The 17,509-nt window shown below is 40.6% G+C and overlaps 3 protein-coding genes across 5 annotated transcripts in view; 2 read left to right on the forward strand and 1 right to left on the reverse strand.

Moving 5' to 3' along the window:
- Positions 1 to 751: 751 nt before the first annotated feature.
- Positions 752 to 1,513, reverse strand: cst14a.2 (cystatin 14a, tandem duplicate 2). The gene is made up of 3 exons (XM_033985466.2): positions 1,354 to 1,513; positions 1,135 to 1,236; positions 752 to 1,058 (listed from the first exon to the last, which is right to left on the reverse strand). Exons 1-3 carry the CDS (start codon positions 1,420 to 1,422, stop codon positions 930 to 932), a joined length of 300 nt encoding a protein of 99 aa, XP_033841357.1. The 5' UTR covers positions 1,423 to 1,513; the 3' UTR covers positions 752 to 929.
- Positions 1,514 to 6,135: 4,622 nt separating this feature from the next.
- On the forward strand, positions 6,136 to 12,770 carry si:ch211-161h7.8 (thiosulfate:glutathione sulfurtransferase). 3 transcript variants are annotated; one of them, XM_033985459.2, is made up of 5 exons: positions 6,136 to 6,347; positions 10,961 to 11,077; positions 11,576 to 11,738; positions 11,849 to 11,915; positions 12,471 to 12,770. In XM_033985459.2, exons 1-4 carry the CDS (start codon positions 6,158 to 6,160, stop codon positions 11,913 to 11,915), a joined length of 537 nt encoding a protein of 178 aa, XP_033841350.1. In that variant the 5' UTR covers positions 6,136 to 6,157; the 3' UTR covers positions 12,471 to 12,770. The 3 variants fall into 3 exon arrangements, with proteins under 3 accessions (XP_033841350.1, XP_033841349.1, XP_033841351.1); XM_033985458.2 differs by lacking the exon at positions 12,471 to 12,770 and having other exon boundaries at positions 11,849 to 12,085; XM_033985460.2 differs by lacking the exons at positions 6,136 to 6,347; positions 12,471 to 12,770 and adding an exon at positions 10,685 to 10,890 and having other exon boundaries at positions 11,849 to 12,083.
- A 1,089-nt stretch (positions 12,771 to 13,859) lies between these two features.
- The window catches only part of drd3 (dopamine receptor D3), a 34,452-nt gene continuing 30,802 nt past the window's right edge, over positions 13,860 to 17,509 (forward strand). Inside the window, exons 1-2 of the mRNA XM_033985823.2 lie at positions 13,860 to 14,199; positions 15,885 to 16,217. Coding sequence (XP_033841714.1) covers positions 15,927 to 16,217 — 291 coding nt within the window. The 5' untranslated portion in view covers positions 13,860 to 14,199; positions 15,885 to 15,926. The remainder of the gene's footprint in view (positions 14,200 to 15,884; positions 16,218 to 17,509) is intronic.

A 17,509-nucleotide genomic window follows, 5' to 3' on the forward strand; every position in this document is an offset into this window, starting at 1 on the left:
CCCACACCCCTGCTTTCTCTTAGACATGTCTGTAATTGTATACTGTTCAAACAAACTGTATAAGACTAATGTAGGAATGCACTGCAGAGTAGCTCTCACATTATTGCTTCATCTATTTCTGTCCAGCAGGCTCTCACAGGAAGAATACAACCAAACCAATTTCAGAAAATCAAAATTAACTTTTAACAAATGGCAAATATGGACTTTTATTTGCTAATATCTCCATTATAAGGACCCATGTTCTTATTTCTGCAAAATGATCTGCACATCTGACCATCAGCTGTCGTTTATACTATTCTGGGTTTCTTCAAAAGGATTAGGAGGTAATTTTCTAGTATGTTCATATATATTTTGTCAGGTTATTGAGAAAGTTGTGATTCCTCTTATTCCCAGTTCCATATATCTGCATAATTAGACCTTCCACAAGGCCTTAGCTCATTTATATACCTGAGATAGCAAGAGCTCTCATACACAGGCTGAATAATACGGTGTCTTAATACAGTGTGACTTAATAAGGCATACTTTGTAAGCAAAATATTTTCAATAAAATTCCATTTTGAATTATTAGAATTGGTTTCAGACCACTGGACAGACAAGATCTGCCATGTTGAGGAAGCATCGTCTAGTCAATCAATATGGATTTTTTAAGGCTAGTATTGTTAACCTTTAAGATCAAAGTACTATGTAAATAGGTTGCTATTGAATTATTATAATTACTAAGTACAAAGTCAGATACAATCACAAGAGATTTGTAAAACAACAGGTCTTTTAATGTTGCTTGTGCAAAAGACATGATCATTTTGTAACCATTTAACTACACACTACATCTTTACCACACAATAAAACTGGATGACATTGTTTTTGGTGTTTTGCGGCAGCCTACAGGCACAGATGGAATATTCGTAGTGATATTCGTAGTGCTGAATCTTTTAGAAATACTCAATGGGATCATGGTGACTCTTGGACTCCTGAAGACCATGGACCTCCAGTGCACCTCCAGTGTGAGGGAGCCCCTGGAAGACACGGACATGGATGTGGTCTTCCTCTGCCACTTGAATCTATAAAGAAAGATGTAGTAAGATTAAACGAGTAAGAACAGCTGGGTGTCCAGAAATTGCTTAATGAAACACTTACCTTCATGAAGAAGTTGGTTCCAGCAACCACCTGGGATTTGTAAGATTTGACCAGGAATTTACAATATTTCTTCCCCGCTTTCTCTTCCACCTGACTCTTTACCTGAGAAATAATGAATAATAGTTTAAATAAAACGTCAGAACCAAAAGCGTTAAGACTTTCCTCAAGTACACAGTAGACTACACGCACTAAAACAAGCGACACAGTTCAGCTACTTACAGAATCGGCAATGTCTTGAATCTTTTGGTCCGCCGGTTTCACCTCGGATGTACCGCCGCACTTCATCATCTTGTCAGATTTAGTTGTGGGATACTGTCTATAGAGAAATCTCTGTAGAAAGTGCGCTTCTGTGCCGCGAGCAGGACTTTTGAGCCTGTGAATCATGTGACCGTGTTTTGTGGGACGTACCATTATTGTAGGGGGCACTTTTGCAATAATGTTTTATTAGACTCTAGTAATGCCAACAATGATCCAGATACACTTGGCACACACTAAAATCAAGATATATATCACTACTAGTAAATGCGGTATTGTTGGAAAATAATTTGTAATTGCACCTTTCCGACCCCTCTAGTTTGGTGAAGTGAGTTCGTCTGGGGCGTGGTTTGGGTATTGTCATATGTCAATGAAATCAAATCATTTATTTTATCTGTTTGACTTTTTCTGTGGTATTTGCTTAATCAGCTACTTTATCAGCTACTTTCTTCATATTGCGCATCGATGAGTTTGATTAGGCATGAATGTACAGATGAATAATAGCAGAGTTGTTTTATCTTATAGTCCCCAAGTCTGTCAAATTTACAAAAGAGTAAAGTGACCAGTTTTTTGTTTTGTTTTTTAATCAAAAGCTGGGACACCCTCGGTTTGGGGTGTTTGGTAATTAACAATAGAAAAGAGTGAATAATTAAATCTGTTATGCACTGGGCCCATTTATGACTTGATCTTCTGACTTATTAATTTCCAAGCAGTTTTTTCTGTATTTTATTTTTCTTTATTGTTTGCGAGGATCAAATTGGTCAAAAATAGGGACAGCTGGGACATTTTTTGTGTAAAACTGGGACAAATCACTGGTTTGAGGTAAATCTGCTGGGACAGGGAACACAAGGCTCAGGACAGTGACTGTCCCGAGCAAATAGATAGGTCCGGTCACCCTAGAAAACACTGGAGCTGTTTTAACTCATGCCGATTTAAGCAGTCCGCCGTGACAGTAAGAGGGTTTAGAACTGGGCCAATAGCGCCCGGATCACGTATATTTGTATGAACGGGCTCTGCAAAACTGCTGTTTGACACTTGTCGAACGAGGCCACTTGGATCAACTTAATATCAGTGTCTGCTCAGGTGAGCCCGGTTTTGTCTATGTGTTTTCTCCTCTTCCACTAGTGCGTACAGTCCTCAGTGTATTTAGCCACAGGTAAAAGAAAAGACCTCAACATACACATGTGGACAAAATTGTTGATACCCTTAGGTTAATGAAAGAAAAACTCACAATGGTCACAGAAATAACTTGAATTACTTAATTTAATTACTTATAACTTGAATAATAAATAAATATTCTATGAAATTTAACCATTGAAAGTCCGACATTGCTTTTCAGCCATGCTTCAACAGAATTATAAAAAATAAATAAACTCATGAAACAGGCCTGGACAAAAATGATGGTACCCTTAACTTAATATTTTGTTGCACAACCTTTTGATGCAATCACTGCAATCAAACCATTCCTGTAAATGTCAGTGAGACTTCTGCACCTCTCAACACTGTTGAGTCAACAGATATCTTGGTCCACTCCTCATGAGCAAACTGCTCCAGATATCTCAGGTTTGAAGGCTGCCTTTTCAAGACGGCATGTTTCAGCTCCTTCCAACGATGCTCAATAGGATTCAGATCAGGGCTCATAGAAGGCCACTTTAGAATAGTCCAGTGTTTTCCCCTTAGCCATTCTTCAGTGTTTTTAGCTGTGTGTTTTGGGTCATGGTCCTGTTGCAAGACCCATGACCTGTAACTGAGACCAAGCTTTCCGACACTGTCCAGCACATTTCTCTCTAGAATCCCTTGATAGTCTTGAGATTTCATTTTAACCTGCATAGATTCAAGGCACCCTGTGCCAGAAGCAGCAAAGCAGCCCCAGAACATAACAGAGCCTCCTCCATGTTTAGAGACAGTGTTCTTTTCTTGATACACTTCATTTTTCCATCTGTGAACATAGAGCTGATGTGCCTTGGCAAAAAGTTCCATTTTTGTCTCATCTGTCCATAGGACATTCTCTTAGAAGCTTTGTGGCTTGTCAACTTGTAGTTTAGCAAATTCCAATCTGGCTTTTTTATGATTTGTTTTCAACAATGGAGGATGGTGTGATCCGACACTGATGTTCCTTGAGCTTGAAGTTCACCTTTAATCTCTTTAGAAGTTTTTTCTGGGCTCTTTTGTTACCATTCATATTATCTGTCTCTTTGATTTGTCATCAATTTTCCTCCTATGGCCACGTCCAGGGAGGTTGGCTACAGTCCCATGGATCTTAAATTTCTGAATAATATGTACAAATATAGTCACAGGAACATCAAGCTGCTTAGAGATGGTCTTATAGCCTTCAACATAACATAACATAACATAACATTCTTGTCTATAATTTTCTTTCTAATCTCCTGAGATAACTGTTTCCTTTGCTTCCTCTGGTCCATGTTGAGTGTGGTACACACCATGTCCCCCAAACAGTACAGTGCCGACCTGTAGCCCTGTACATAGGCCACTGACTGATTACAAGATTGTAGACACCTGTGATGCTAATTAGTGGACACACCTTGGATTAACATGTCCCTTTGGTCTCATTATTTTCAGTCTTTTCTAGGGGTACCATGATTTTTTCCAGGCCTGTTTCATGAGTTTATTTTTTTAAATAATTCTGTTGAAGCCTGGTTGAAAAGCAGTGGTTAACTTTCATTGGTTAAATTTCATAGAATTTTTAATTGTTATTACTTTTGTCAGATTTAAGTTATTTCTGTGACCATTGTGAGTTTTTCTTTCATTAACCGAAGGGTACCACCAATTCTGTCCACGGAAGCGAGCGCGTGCGCGCGTGTCCACGGGGCTCTGCTCGGTTGAGGCTCGTTGTGGTAGAATAAAGTTCGGCGATCAGCTGATGAACTCTCATGTGACTCATGGTGCGGTGTTTGAGGTGAGTGATGCACCCAAAAGAAAAGTAAACGGAACTAAATCTAGTGCGCACTGGAAAGCGACGTTAGAATAAGACAAACGTTACTGATCCACAAAGGAAAATTAGTACTTAGATACAGTAGCTCACATATTTGCTTAAAATATAATAACAAAGAGCAAAAGATGTAATACAAATCCAATTCCAAAATAAGTAGCAAAAATAAACCAGGTCAAAAAGTCGACTACATAATTTTTCCACTGTAGTTCTATCCTGGAAATGATCCAAGTAACTACAGCCCTCTAGATAATATGCAGGTGGACAGTCATCCCCACGTGGACCTAGACTCACTATTACTAAAACTTCAACCACCACTGAGAGGCGCCATTTACCAGCAAAAAACTGGTGTCAGCAGAACCACCTCATCAATGCAGAGAAGACCAAGGAGATGGTGGTGGACTTCTGCAGACGCCACTCTACTGCCCCCTCAGTGAACATTCAGGGGAGGGACATTGAGAGAGTGGACTCATACAAGTACCTGGGTGTTCATCTGAACAACAAACTGGTCTGGACTCACAACACAGATGCACTGTACAGGAAGGGCCAGAGCAGGCTCTATCTGAGGAGACTCAGGTCTTTGGGAGTGAGAGGGCCACTCCTGAAGACCTTCTATGACTCTGTGGTGGCATCAGCCATCCTGTACGATGTGGTCTGCTGGAGCAGCAGCATCACAGAGAGGGAAAGGAAGAAGCTGGACAAGGTCATCAAGAAGTCCAGCTCCGTCCTGGGCTGTCCTCTGGACTCAGTGCAGGAGGTGGGGGACAGGAGGGTCCTGGCTAAGGTCATTTCTATGCTGGGCCATGAGTCTCACCCCCTGCAGGATGCTCTGTCTGCCCTGGAGAGCAGCTTTAGTGACAGACTGATTCACCCTCGTGTGAATGAGAGGTTTCACAGGTCTTTCCTTCCTGCTGCTGTCAGACTCTACAATGAACACTGTTAACACTGAACATGTCATTCATCCACACCTATGTGCAATACTTAAGTCACTTTATGAAAATGTTATATTAGAGTCTATTTTTAGTTTATTTTTAAGTATATTTTTAAAATTATTTAAAACTATTATCTGTTTTATTGCATGTACCATTTTCCTTCTGTTTAACTGTGTGGTGCAATACTGGAATTTCCCCACTGTGGGACTAATAAAGGCATGTCTTATCTTGTTTTTTTTGTGCACAAAGCTCTCACTCGTGTTGCTTGCTCTGTTTCTGTGCTGATTCTTGTCGGTTCAGTGTTAAGTATAAAAACCCATACAAATAAAAAAAAAAAAAAAAGATTCGGATCCAACCGTTCAGCTGAAAGCTGCATGTTCAGTGACAAATATTACTAATATGAAAAAAAACAACTCTTTTAATGTTACTTGTATGATTATTTGTGATTAGTTATGTTTTTATTTGTTGTATTGTGATTTTAATGTATTTCTTATTCTGTAGAACACTTTCGGTCAAACATTTGAATCCAAAACAAAATAGGATCACTTCAACAAAATCAACAGCAAAATTAATTTTCTGTAGCCATATGGGCCCGCTTACTCCTATAACTGTTTCATCTTAAACCTGCATTTCTTCTAAGTTAGAGTTACTTAATTTAACACACAACAGTTTTACAAAATTAGTGTAACGATAGATCCAGCTTCAGTTGACTAATTTAACGTTTTTCTCAAAGTGATATCTTGTATTGAGCTGTGGCTGTTGTGTAAACAACCTGAGGATGGCAGCATTGCAGTTTTGAAATGAAGTCAAATTTGAATAGATGCAGAGGAAGACCTGGCATTGGCCCTGTAGCCTGTATAAATAAACCCAGAATAACCTTTGTCTGATGACTCTGCGCACTCCTCTCAGCCGCTCTGTGAATATTGTTGGTCTCATAATGCTAACATCCGCTTTATCACGAGCTTTCTGCCAGGCTTTGACCGAGGGCAACCGCAGATCATACCCGACATTGAGTCATTTTTTCCGGACTTTTGGGACGACTCCTCCTACAAGATGTGGAGACACGAATGACAGTGGTAAACGTTTCCTTAAACTGCCTTAATGATCTGAAGTTGTTAGGCCAGTGTAAACAGGAAGTGCAACGTGCCTTTCAACCAAAGAGAAAATTACATGCAAAATACAACATTGTACACACGCAAGTGTCTCTTGAGTACCGCGGGGAAGTTGGTTTCACGTTAGACGTTGGTCATGAGCCGTGCCCCGCGCGCGCCAGCACGTGCCAAGAGTCATATTCTGAAAAGCCACTACATACTCTGGTTAGGGACCGTCAATAAATTACTGTTGGAGTGAATGGCGTTTAATAAAAAAAAACAACAAAACTTCACTAACAAAAATATATGTAATGTATTATGCCCATATATCTTAATAAAAATCGTTTTTTTTAAATTGTATTATGATTAATTTAGCCTAATTAATGCATTTTTTTCAATATCTTTCAGATCAGGTGACTTAAAAACTCCAAATCAAATTGTTATAGTAGTCCTAGTCTCCAGGTATCATGCACACGTTTTGGTTTTCAGAATTAACCCTTTGACTGGGAAGCTATTGAAAAAATAAAAATAAAAAATTACTAAAATCCCACAGACTCGGAAACTGACCAGACATTACGGCAAGCATTTTCGCTTCAAGAAAACATGGTCGGTCAAAATGAACAAAGTATTCGGGCCTTGTTTGGAAGCAACCAAGCCGTGACCAAACAAGTCACTCAGTTTTCTGCCTTGCTCAATCTCCAGTCTCTGGCCTCTGCTGCAACAGCCTTTGCTCCTGGATCAACCTCTCCTGCTCGCTCCTGGAGTCTAGATGCATGGACCCTCATCCATACTCAGGTCAGCCAAGCCACTACCCTGGTTTTCTTTTTCAATGTTCCTCCATGTTCCACCAACTTTCAGCATCTTCAGATCTGTTACATGTGTGGATTATTGAGAGGGAGAGCACTTCAGTGGGCTGAGGCAAAATTTTCTAACTTTTCTACTGACCAAGTGGCTTATGATGAGTTTGTGAGGGAACTTGAATGTGACCATCCAGACTATCAAGCTGATGCCTCCCTCCGCCTGTTTAGTCTCTCTCAAGGTGCAAGATCTATTTCAGACTATACCATTGAATTTTGGAAACTGTTTTTGTTAAAGTGATGAGGTAAAAGATGAACTAATTTCTTGTGATGACCCTGCTGACCTTAAATCTGATTTTTCCAGCTATTCGTATTTGACAACCATCTGCAAAATCGTCAAAGAGAGAAACGCCTTTTTTCCTCCGATGCTGTACGCCGCCCAGTCCCTTTCTGCTGCCTTCTATTCCACCCCCTACAGTGTCATCAACGCTGCTAGGTGGATGTGTGCCGGTACCCTGGGAAGAAATGTCACTTTCTAGCTACCTGTCCAGTACTGATGGGTCAAAACTCTCCCAGACAAAAAGAACCGTAGACTTCAGATAGATTCCACTCTGCTATAAAACAGTGAGCTCTTATTGACTCAGGTGCTGAGGAAGACTTTTAGACCAGCAGGTGGCTGGGCAGTCTGGGTTAAGTTTGGAACCATGAGAAAGGCCACTGACAGCCCTAGCTCTGAATGGGAGACCACTCGCAAGGTAACACGTGTTCCTGAACCAGTTTCCATAGTTTTGTCTGGCAATCATGAAATTTTTTTTGTCATTTCTGCCCCCACAATTTGACTTATTCTGGGCCATCCCTGGCTAGTAAAATTACAATCCCATCATCGACTGGGCCAGTGGAAAGGTTTCTGAATGAAGTCCTTTTTGTCATGACAATTGTCTGCAATCTGCTCTGTCACCAGCAGGGGAAGCCAACTCTAATGATAAACCTCTCCAGGACAAGCCTGACCTCTCCTCTGTGCCTAGTGTGGGGGGGATGTTTTTAGTAAAAGTCAGGCACTGTCTCTCCCTCCTCACAGGACTTATGATTGTGCAGTTGATCTCCTACCTGGTGCACCTCTGCCTTCCAGCCGTCTCTACAATCTCTCTGAACAGGAAGCCATGAAAGACTATATCCAAGACTTTGTTGCTGCTGATATTATCCGACCATCCTCTTCACCTGTGGGTGCTGGGTTATTTTTTGTACCCAATACGGACAAAACATTAAGACCATGTATTGATCACAGGAGCCTCAACAATATAACTGTCAAAAACAATTACCCATTACCACTCATTTATTCGGCTTTCACACTGCTCCACGGAGACAGTTTTTACAAAATTGGACCTTAGAAATGCCTACGACTTGGTGTATATATAAGAGAAGGAGAAGAGTGGAAGATTTTAAATTTTTTTATGCCACTGGGACTGAGTATTTAGTCATTTTTGGCTTAACCAATGCCCTGGCTGTCTTTCAAGTTCATCAATGATGTGCTGTGTGATTTTCTGAATCGTTTTGTCTTTGGATGACATTCTTATTTTTTCCAAAACTACACAAAAATCTGGTGCAGCATGTGGTCGAGCAGGTCCTTTAAAGACTCCTTGATAACAATCTTTACGTGAAAGCTGAAAAATGTGACTTTCACTCTAATAAGGTAAGTTTTCTGGGTTTTGTTGTTGAAAGTGGACAGGTGAAGGCTGACCAAGAGAAGGTGAGAGCCATGACAGATGGGCCAATGGCAAACAGCAGAAAGCAGTTACAGAGATTTATTGTTTTTTTTCCAAACTTTTATCTGCGATTTTATTAGTCATGTTGTGGCACCCCTGTCTTAACTTACCTCTCCTTTCCAAGCAGTTTTGTTGGACCCTGAAGCTCAGTCCGTTTTCACCAAGCTCAGAGACCTGCTTACGTCTGCTCCAGTCCTGCATCAGCCCGATCCCTCACACGGGAGTTGGGCAGTACCCTCTCAAAGGGTTTAACTCCTCCAGAGTAGCGTGAAAGTTAGCTGTGAAAACTTGCTCTGGAAGAAGTGCACCCATTTTTGGTTTGGATGCACCATTAAACACTTTGCTTGCATACAGTCCACAAAATGTCTGAACTCACTGCAAGCCAGCTGGTCTCTTTTCTTCAGCAGTAATTTCATTCTCACTTATCGTCCAGGTTCATGCGATGTAAGCCAGATGCGCTCTCATGCCAGTTCTCCCCAGAAGACACTCCCTCTCCTGAACCCATCATTATTCCTGATTGTGTGATCACTGCCATAAGTTGGCCCCCCTGGCTCTTTTTGTTCCAGATGCTGTCTGCTCTAAAGTACTGGAATGGGTTCACTGTTCATTATTCTCCTGCCATCCTGGGGTCAACTGAACACTCTGCTGGAATGCTACTTCTGGTGGACAACAGTTGACAAGGACACTAAAGCCTATGTTTTGGCCTGCCCTGTTGTGCTAGGGGCAAAGCCTCCCACTCATTGCCCTCTGGTCTGCTCCAACCTCCGCCTGTTCCCAAACGCACCTGGTCACACATTTTGGTGGACTTTTTAACCTCCCTCCATCCCAAGGTAATACAGTCATACTCAGTTGTTGTTGTTGAAGATCACCAAGGTCATAAATCCTTCTGCTGTTCACCTCTAATGGCCGTCTTCCCTTTCCCCAGCTAAAACCATTTTTTTCAGTGATCCTAGCCCTCCAGCCAGTCCCCCTCCTCCCATCCAGGTTGTGAATGGTCACCCGGCTTTGACGGTTCGGCGGCTCATTGATGTTTGCCGGCGGGGTAGAGGGTTACAGTAACCTGGTGGACTGGGAGGGGTCCACCAGGTTACTGTAGAACGTACTTGGGTTCCCACTTGAGTACTCACCTGCAGCCCATAACCAATCAAGCTACAACCTCTGGATTACAAAAACTATGCTCATTTCTCCACACGCAATTTATCCTCCCGTGGTATTGCAGTTGCTTGGCCTAGTTTGCTTCATTGTGTTTTTCGGAGTACTTAGTTTTTTCTTGTCTTATTCAGACCTCGTTTTTTTTGACCCACTGATCACCTCAGCCTCCAATCCAGCTCGTAACACCCAGCCTTTGCATTTTCTTTGTAATAAATCCTGTTCATTTTTTGAATCCTGTGTCTGCCTCTTTTGATTCACCAGTCATTACGACAGTACCTATGTATAGTATAGCTTATACTCTGATCTGCACACAGGCAGGGCACTCCTCATGTCATTATGTGCTTTTCTTCCATACAAGGGCACAGCTCATTTATACTGGGGCATGTGCCCCAATAACCTGTAAGCTGCATTAATTGCATTAATGCATTAATTAGGCTTAACGAACCATTTTATAAAATATATGTGCACAATACATTTAATATTTTTAAGTGTTTCATAACTGTGTTTGATAACTGCCCAGAGCCAGTGGGGCAATGTTCAATGTCCAAGTTAGATGAGTGATAATCGCCACTCCCCAAATATAGTTTAATTGCATCATTGGTCTACTTCCTTAGTGTTCCTTACCTAGCTTGTTTGTTCGTGTGGGCCTGAATGAATGTCTTGCATGCTGCCTTTCTCCTTTGTCCAGTTTTAGATGAGTGTGACATTTTTGATTTGGACATAACATACTCTTACTACAGTGCCAGAGTAAATCCAGTTGTAGGCTTATCTAAGCAGCAGCCTCTTTAGGGACAATAGTCACGATAACAATGGATGGTGAGTTTGAAGGAATATGGGTGTTGAGGCACCAGTTAAATTGTTGTGTAATATTTTGATTTCTTTTCAGTGGTTACTGTTTCTCAGCTCAAGGCCATGTTGGACAGCAAGAACGCCCAGCTGTTTGATGTGAGAAGGCCTGATGAGTTCCAAGCTGGACACATCCCAAGTGCTGTGAACATACTATGTAAGTTTTACTATAGGACAATGAATTGCTATTAATATACAAAAACAATAGGCATTCCAATATAATGCAGTGGTGGTGCCGGTCACAATTTTCATTCCCATACTGTACGAGCAGTTTCAGTCCAGGTTTAATTTGTCTGGTTACTATGTGTTTGCGTATTACTGGGACTAACCATTCCTTCTATGTAATTGTACCTTGTCTGACAAATATATATGCTTGCTTTCATAAAGGTGTTTGAATATCTAAGACATACAATTTATTGCGTGTGGGTGAAATGACAATGGCAAAATATCATTCAGTATTTTCCTTGCAAAAATGTGATAAGTTGGGGTTGAGGTTCAAGTCTTGCATAAAATGAATGAATTGTTTAGCTTTTTTCAGATGATGTAATCAATATTCTAATTTTGCTAAACTTCAATACAACATTTGCACATCTATAGTTAAGATATATTCTGGGTGACCATGTTATTTCTGACAAGACGATCTGTATGTTTTCAGTGGATGATCTGGAGGTATCACTGAAGCTGCCCTCCGAAACGTTTGAGCAGAAATTTCAAGTGAAGGCTCCTGCTAAAACAGATGACAACATTGTGTTTAACTGCAGAAGTGGAGTTAGGAGTGGCCAGGCCCTGGACATTGCCCGTCGGCTAGGATTCTCCAAGTAATTATTTTTCACTACATGACAAAACTCTTTAAAAAAAAAACAACCTAGTTACTTTAATGGAAAATATCTTCTGTTACACTGTTCAATGGCATTTATTTTGCTTTTAGGGCAAGGCATCTTCAGGGTGGCTTCAATGAGTGGGAAGCGGAAGAAGCAAAGGGAAAATCCAGCTAGGTGATGAAACAATTAAATCTGTGTCCAGTTGTAAGAATACCATTTTATATACTTTATATCATGTTTGTCTTCCTTGAAAATTAAACTCTACGGTGCACAAAGATGTATTCTATAAATTACACTCTTTTTGAATAAAAACACGTGATTTTAACAAAAAATATCCTGCTCTGTGATAGTAACACTTTTCTTCAAAAGATTCTCGAATGAGTTTCTCCTGACAGATAGTTAATAAAGGGGACATGCATTATTTATTACAAATACACCTTTATCACTACTTTAAATCTAAAAAGATATGAGCAGTTTAATGCTGTAATCCAAAGGTCATCCTGTGGTGTCATATGAAAAATCTGACATGTGTGCACCAGGAAGGGCTCTTGTGTTAAGGTTTTAAGCTACAGATCAAAATGAATAATTACATTAATTAATTATTTTTGTAACATCAAACTTTTCTGAAAAAATTGAACATGCACCTGTTTGATGTCCTGTGGTGTGACAGCTGTATTTCCTGAGAAAAATTCCGTTCTAATTGTTCAAATTATATTCTTATATTCACAGGACAGAAAAAGGCCGTACAACCCCAAAAGTACCCAATTACAGATTCCATAAAATACTTTTAATATTTAATGTTTAATAAACGTTTTATTAACTTATCTCCAGTCACTCTTTTGCAATATCTTCACTGTTTTGCCCAATAGATGGCAGCAAGTTTCAACAGTTCTTGTTTTCCTTCCCCTGTTCTCTGTGATTGCTGTGGTGCCCTTTGAGCTGAGACCTTCAGTTAGTCTAGACGGCTATAGCACCTCAGAGTATCTGTCAAGGTGCAATTTACACAACCATCCTTTTCAATAAAACGCTAACTCCTAACTCTTCACCTTCTCATCAATTTGTCTCACTAATCCATAGCCAGAACAACGTGTGCATGTGACCTGCCTGCTGTCATTGGACTGAAAAGTGGGGCGCATTTTCAACATAAGCTCATCTATGACGTATGGCATCTCATATGATCCTTCTCATTGACCATGAAAGAGGACTTGGCCAGCCGCACTATCTCAAAAACTTAGTGTGTGGACCCATATGTCAACCAAGCACCATAAATCAGCAACTCAGCCAGGCTAGGCTTCTCCAGAAAATATTACACTTGCAGGAGCTGCCATTCACATGGCATGGGGCGTTAAGATTGATGTCCTGAACATTGCACAGTGAACAGAAATGAGAAAAGTGGAGAGGGAAATTTTCAGACGTGGTCTGAATGGCTCAAGATATGATAGGAAATCCAGTATGGATGTCACACCACCATTGTGTAGTAAAGAGAAGCTATGAATTTATGGATTCATACAGATATGTATCCCATGCAGGTATAGAGAAGGATTGGTCAAAACTTCCAATGAGCTCCAAGGACACATGGACTCCTATATCCTCCTGCTGTCTAATGTCTGAGAAAATGCAAATATATTAAGACATGCAAGTATAAAAGCCCATATCACTGCTCTGCATTTTCTTCATAAAATATTGCAATGGAACTTCTTGAATTATGGCATGTATATTGCATTCTTAACAAAACTGAATGTCAGCACCTTCAAATTGTTTTCAAGAGGACAATGGAAAACAAAATATTGTCTTCATTTTTTCTTGTCTGGACCAGATTATATTTGTTTGGCTCACACACAGATTCTGCCCCAGGGTTTGTTAATACATGAATCTGTAAAATGTTATGTTACTGAAAACTGGAAATGATAAAAGACAATGGTGTGGCACTTTACAATAAAGTGTCCACCTATGCCTAAACTGACCTAATTTTACAGGTTTATCCCATGAGACTGCTTTAAAGGCCAGCACTAGCTATTTATATGCTTATGTCACTGCCAGGAAAACATGACCCAGACTGGTTCAGGGTCACAACAAGAAACAAAGCTCTTGGGGCAAATTCAACCCAGTTCTGGCAATATGGTACAAATTAGCATGTAGTTAATTATAAAATACATATTGTTTCCTAAGGCGCGTATCTGAAGGGAGACACATGACGCACTCCCAGTACGCGTGCGTTTCCCGTGAGGCACAATGAGAAAGTGAGAAGGCGCGGGTCGATCTCTGATGGAGCAGTGAGCATCCCACATTCACTCCAGTCTGCGCGCAATGGCACCGTGCGCTCTGCCTGAAAATGCTGCTCCTCGCGCTCTCCAAGAGCTCTTTACCGGACTACGAGACCGGGCAACTTTTTTCATTCTGCGGATGTTGTTTTTTCTCAATGGCTTCTAATGAATTCTCCTCAACATTACAGTAACAGGTAAGAGGATAAGTTTACTTTCATTTTTCTAAACCCACACCAAACCCACGTTTTCTTATTTCCCATTTCCGCCAAACTCATGTGTTCCTTCATGCCCCTGCGCTCTGTTTCCTATAAGAATAAAATAGGATATGGAACTAATTAAGCCTTTCTTGACACATCTATGGCCTCGTTAAATTTTGAAACGTGATTTTGACGTGATAATGACTCACTCCTGTCGCCTGTTTTAAATTAATTTTGTAATTACGATTGGGTATCTAAATTGGGTGTCGCACTGATGCAATTGGAGATAACGAATTAAAGTGAAAAGTCAATCAATTAGCCTGCAGCCAGTTAATGTGTATTCATTGCGGCGTAATAACCAGCTAATTGTTTTAATTAGGTAAATAGTTTAATATGTAAATTAGCCTATGTTTCAGACTGCACTCTAAAGCAGTTCAGAGGAATCCTGAAACTATACCCTAAGCTGCGCGTGCGTGTACTAAACGTGCGCATAATGGCTTGCCACAGAATGGAGAACTGATGTACATTGACATTGAGGAGGCAGGATCAGGTGGTGCTTTCATATGAGCAGCAGCATTGGTGAGGAAAAACATGGGAAGACGCAAATCACCTTCAATTAGACCAGGACTAACCGAGAATTTCCAGTCAGCCCAGAGCAGGAGTCATGTGTGAAGGCAGCTCATCAGTGAAGAGATGGGCTTTCCAATGCCCACACCTCCACTGAGTAATGATTTGCATTTCATTCACCCTAACTGTCACTCGTGATCATGTAATAAACTGCTGGCGCTACCCCATTAGGAGATTTCAAGGTGGTTGGTATCGGTGGCCTGCTTTCTTTTACTTCCCCACATTTTTCTTACCAGGCTATCATTTGATACTGCAGCCATTGAGGAACCACGTGGAACTATACACTCAGAAATCTTTAAAAAGGCTCCCAGGGTAGTGCAAGATCTAAAAATGATCTGAGTTTCATTGTGTGTCCCTATTTCTGTCCCATATAACCATGAATGAGGGGGACATGGGTTAAGGCAATGATGGATCAGTTTGTTTACCATCTAGAGACACAGGTGGGAACAACAGCATCACTATTTGGATGTAGGCCAGATTGGGTGGTTTGGGAATTAATGAGAGGAAGGATGAAGAGCAAGAAGCAGAGCCTGGGACCGCAGCCAATCACACCTCTCAGTATGGCAGCATGGACTTATTACCCCTCCCCAGTGAGCTAACCCTGGAACGTCACACCACAAGTCCCTTTTAAACTTATCTTACCTCTGTTTCAGTCTATCTTGAGATGGTCTAAAAGGTATTTACCAGAAGCAGATATACAAAGTTAAAGGTCTTCCAGGAACACTCACAATAGTGGTGCACTTAAGGGGTTGCTTATGCAGCTTTATACACATTCACATTATTGCTCTTGGGGGCATCTAATTTAAAAACATATGGGGGCATTTTTCTTTTATTCTAGATCCTATAGCAAGACACTGGAAACTACACAAGGATGCAGTGTAGGTATGGTTCATGTGGCTACTGTTGCTAGGAGCTCATCCCAGCAGATTTGTTGCCTGAAATATAACAGCTTGCCATGCTTTCTTTAGTGGCTAACATGCCTCACTTTAATCTTACTACAGAGTGATTAATGGGAACACATTGCATTTATTCTTTCACTTTTCCTCCTTTGATAGGTCTGCCAAGCATTTCACCTCCCATGTCACCGGGACGTCTCCATGGCGATGTTTAGCAGCGCAGAGCGGATTTGGAACGACTCAGAGCACCTGGGATGGGACGGGGGTAATGAGAGCGTGGCCACAGCGGGACAGGAGGACAACCAGAGAAACTACTACGCCATGCTCTATTCGCTACTCATCCTGGCCATTGTGTTTGGAAATGTGTTGGTGTGCCTGGCTGTGCTGAGGGAGAGATCGCTACAGACCACCACAAACTACTTGGTGGTCAGTCTGGCTGTGGCCGATCTGCTGGTGGCCTCATTGGTCATGCCCTGGGCTGTGTACCTCGAGGTGAGAATCATTGAATGCACTTAATCATGTTCTGTATGTGTTGAGCCTAAATGCATTTTATACATATACATTTTAGGGCTATGTGAAGAGTGTCACCACTTTTTGAGCTGGCAAGTTATTTTGTGATGACAGGAAATACATTATATTTCATTTTTTTTGTCAAATAATCTACAAAACTTCTGATACTCTACTATGGAATTATTTGCGGCCCTGTATCTTCATTTTAAACCATGGAATATTTAGACTCACACAAAGACAGCCTATTGAGACGCTTGAACCTTGTTAATAAATACAATGCTAAAGTTCAACAATACTTTGATGTTGATATAATCTGCTGGCTCTTGCCCCCATCTGAAAGTCAGACATTAAAACCAACCAATATATAGTAATGAAATTGAGCTCAGGATGATGGATGGCTACAGCATGGGTATATCAGATTTCTCAATATTGTTAAAGTGTCGTTCCAAAATTGTTCCAGCAGAAAACCAGACACAGATAATGATGTCATAAGGGGGTTGTACTGCCCTGGATTACAAAATATGTTAAAGAATATCTTGTATAGGGCCACACATACTACAGTGCCTTTTAGGTTTAAGAATAAATATTGTTTTGGTAAGTCTTGGATAACACAAATGTGTCAGTGTAAAACCAAATGCCAAAAGCTACACACTAAAAGGGAGAAAAGAAAATGTTACTGTGCATTAGGCCTAAATCCAGCCCCAACAGGATTATGAGCAGTCCCATTGGCTCCAAACCTTATGAAATTTGCTTTCCTTTTCACATCATAATGAAGTGACTGCTGAAATAGTCCTTGGACAATTAGTGTTTTAAAACGTTTTTTTTGCGGTGACAAATTTGATGTTGTGCTATATGAGAGAGTGGAGGAAGCTGTGGGGTCATTGCACCAGACTAACGATTTAAGGTGCACTGGTGCACCTAAAATTTCCATTTGGGTGCACCAGAACATGATTTGGATGCACCAAAAGCCACCACTTACTGAAGCAATTTAAGGACTTTTATTAGAATGGCTTAAAAAATAAGGGCTAAATAAGTAATTGGTTAATTACTTTTACTTGAAAATACAATTCATACTCTATACTACACACTTATTAAAGAAAACATAACTAAATGGTATTATATTGTATTATTGTATTACATTCAGTTATGCTAGTAAAAAAGCAGTTTAATAAATACTGGATTCAAAAACCTGTCAGAATGAGAAGTCTGTGATGTTAAGGATCTTTACAGTTAACTATAGTATAATAATATAAGCATAGTAGTCTCTTAGACCT

The sequence above is a fragment of the Periophthalmus magnuspinnatus genome, chromosome 20, assembly GCF_009829125.3.
Source record: "Periophthalmus magnuspinnatus isolate fPerMag1 chromosome 20, fPerMag1.2.pri, whole genome shotgun sequence".
In the NCBI taxonomy this organism is placed as follows: domain Eukaryota; kingdom Metazoa; phylum Chordata; class Actinopteri; order Gobiiformes; family Gobiidae; genus Periophthalmus; species Periophthalmus magnuspinnatus.

Bases quoted from the DNA above. Each gene is read 5' to 3' on its own strand.
- si:ch211-161h7.8 (XM_033985459.2), top strand. From the start codon at position 6,158: ATGACTCTGCGCACTCCTCTCAGCCGCTCTGTGAATATTGTTGGTCTC. The intron at 6,348-10,960 runs GTAAACGTTTCC...ATTTCTTTTCAG, and splicing joins TGGAGACACGAATGACAGTG to TGGTTACTGTTTCTCAGCTC. The intron at 11,739-11,848 runs GTAATTATTTTT...TTTTGCTTTTAG, and splicing joins CGTCGGCTAGGATTCTCCAA to GGCAAGGCATCTTCAGGGTG.
- cst14a.2 (XM_033985466.2), bottom strand. From the start codon at position 1,422: ATGATGAAGTGCGGCGGTACATCCGAGGTGAAACCGGCGGACCAAAAG. The intron at 1,237-1,353 runs GTAAGTAGCTGA...ATTATTTCTCAG, and splicing joins TTCAAGACATTGCCGATTCT to GTAAAGAGTCAGGTGGAAGA. The intron at 1,059-1,134 runs GTAAGTGTTTCA...CTTTCTTTATAG, and splicing joins GAACCAACTTCTTCATGAAG to ATTCAAGTGGCAGAGGAAGA.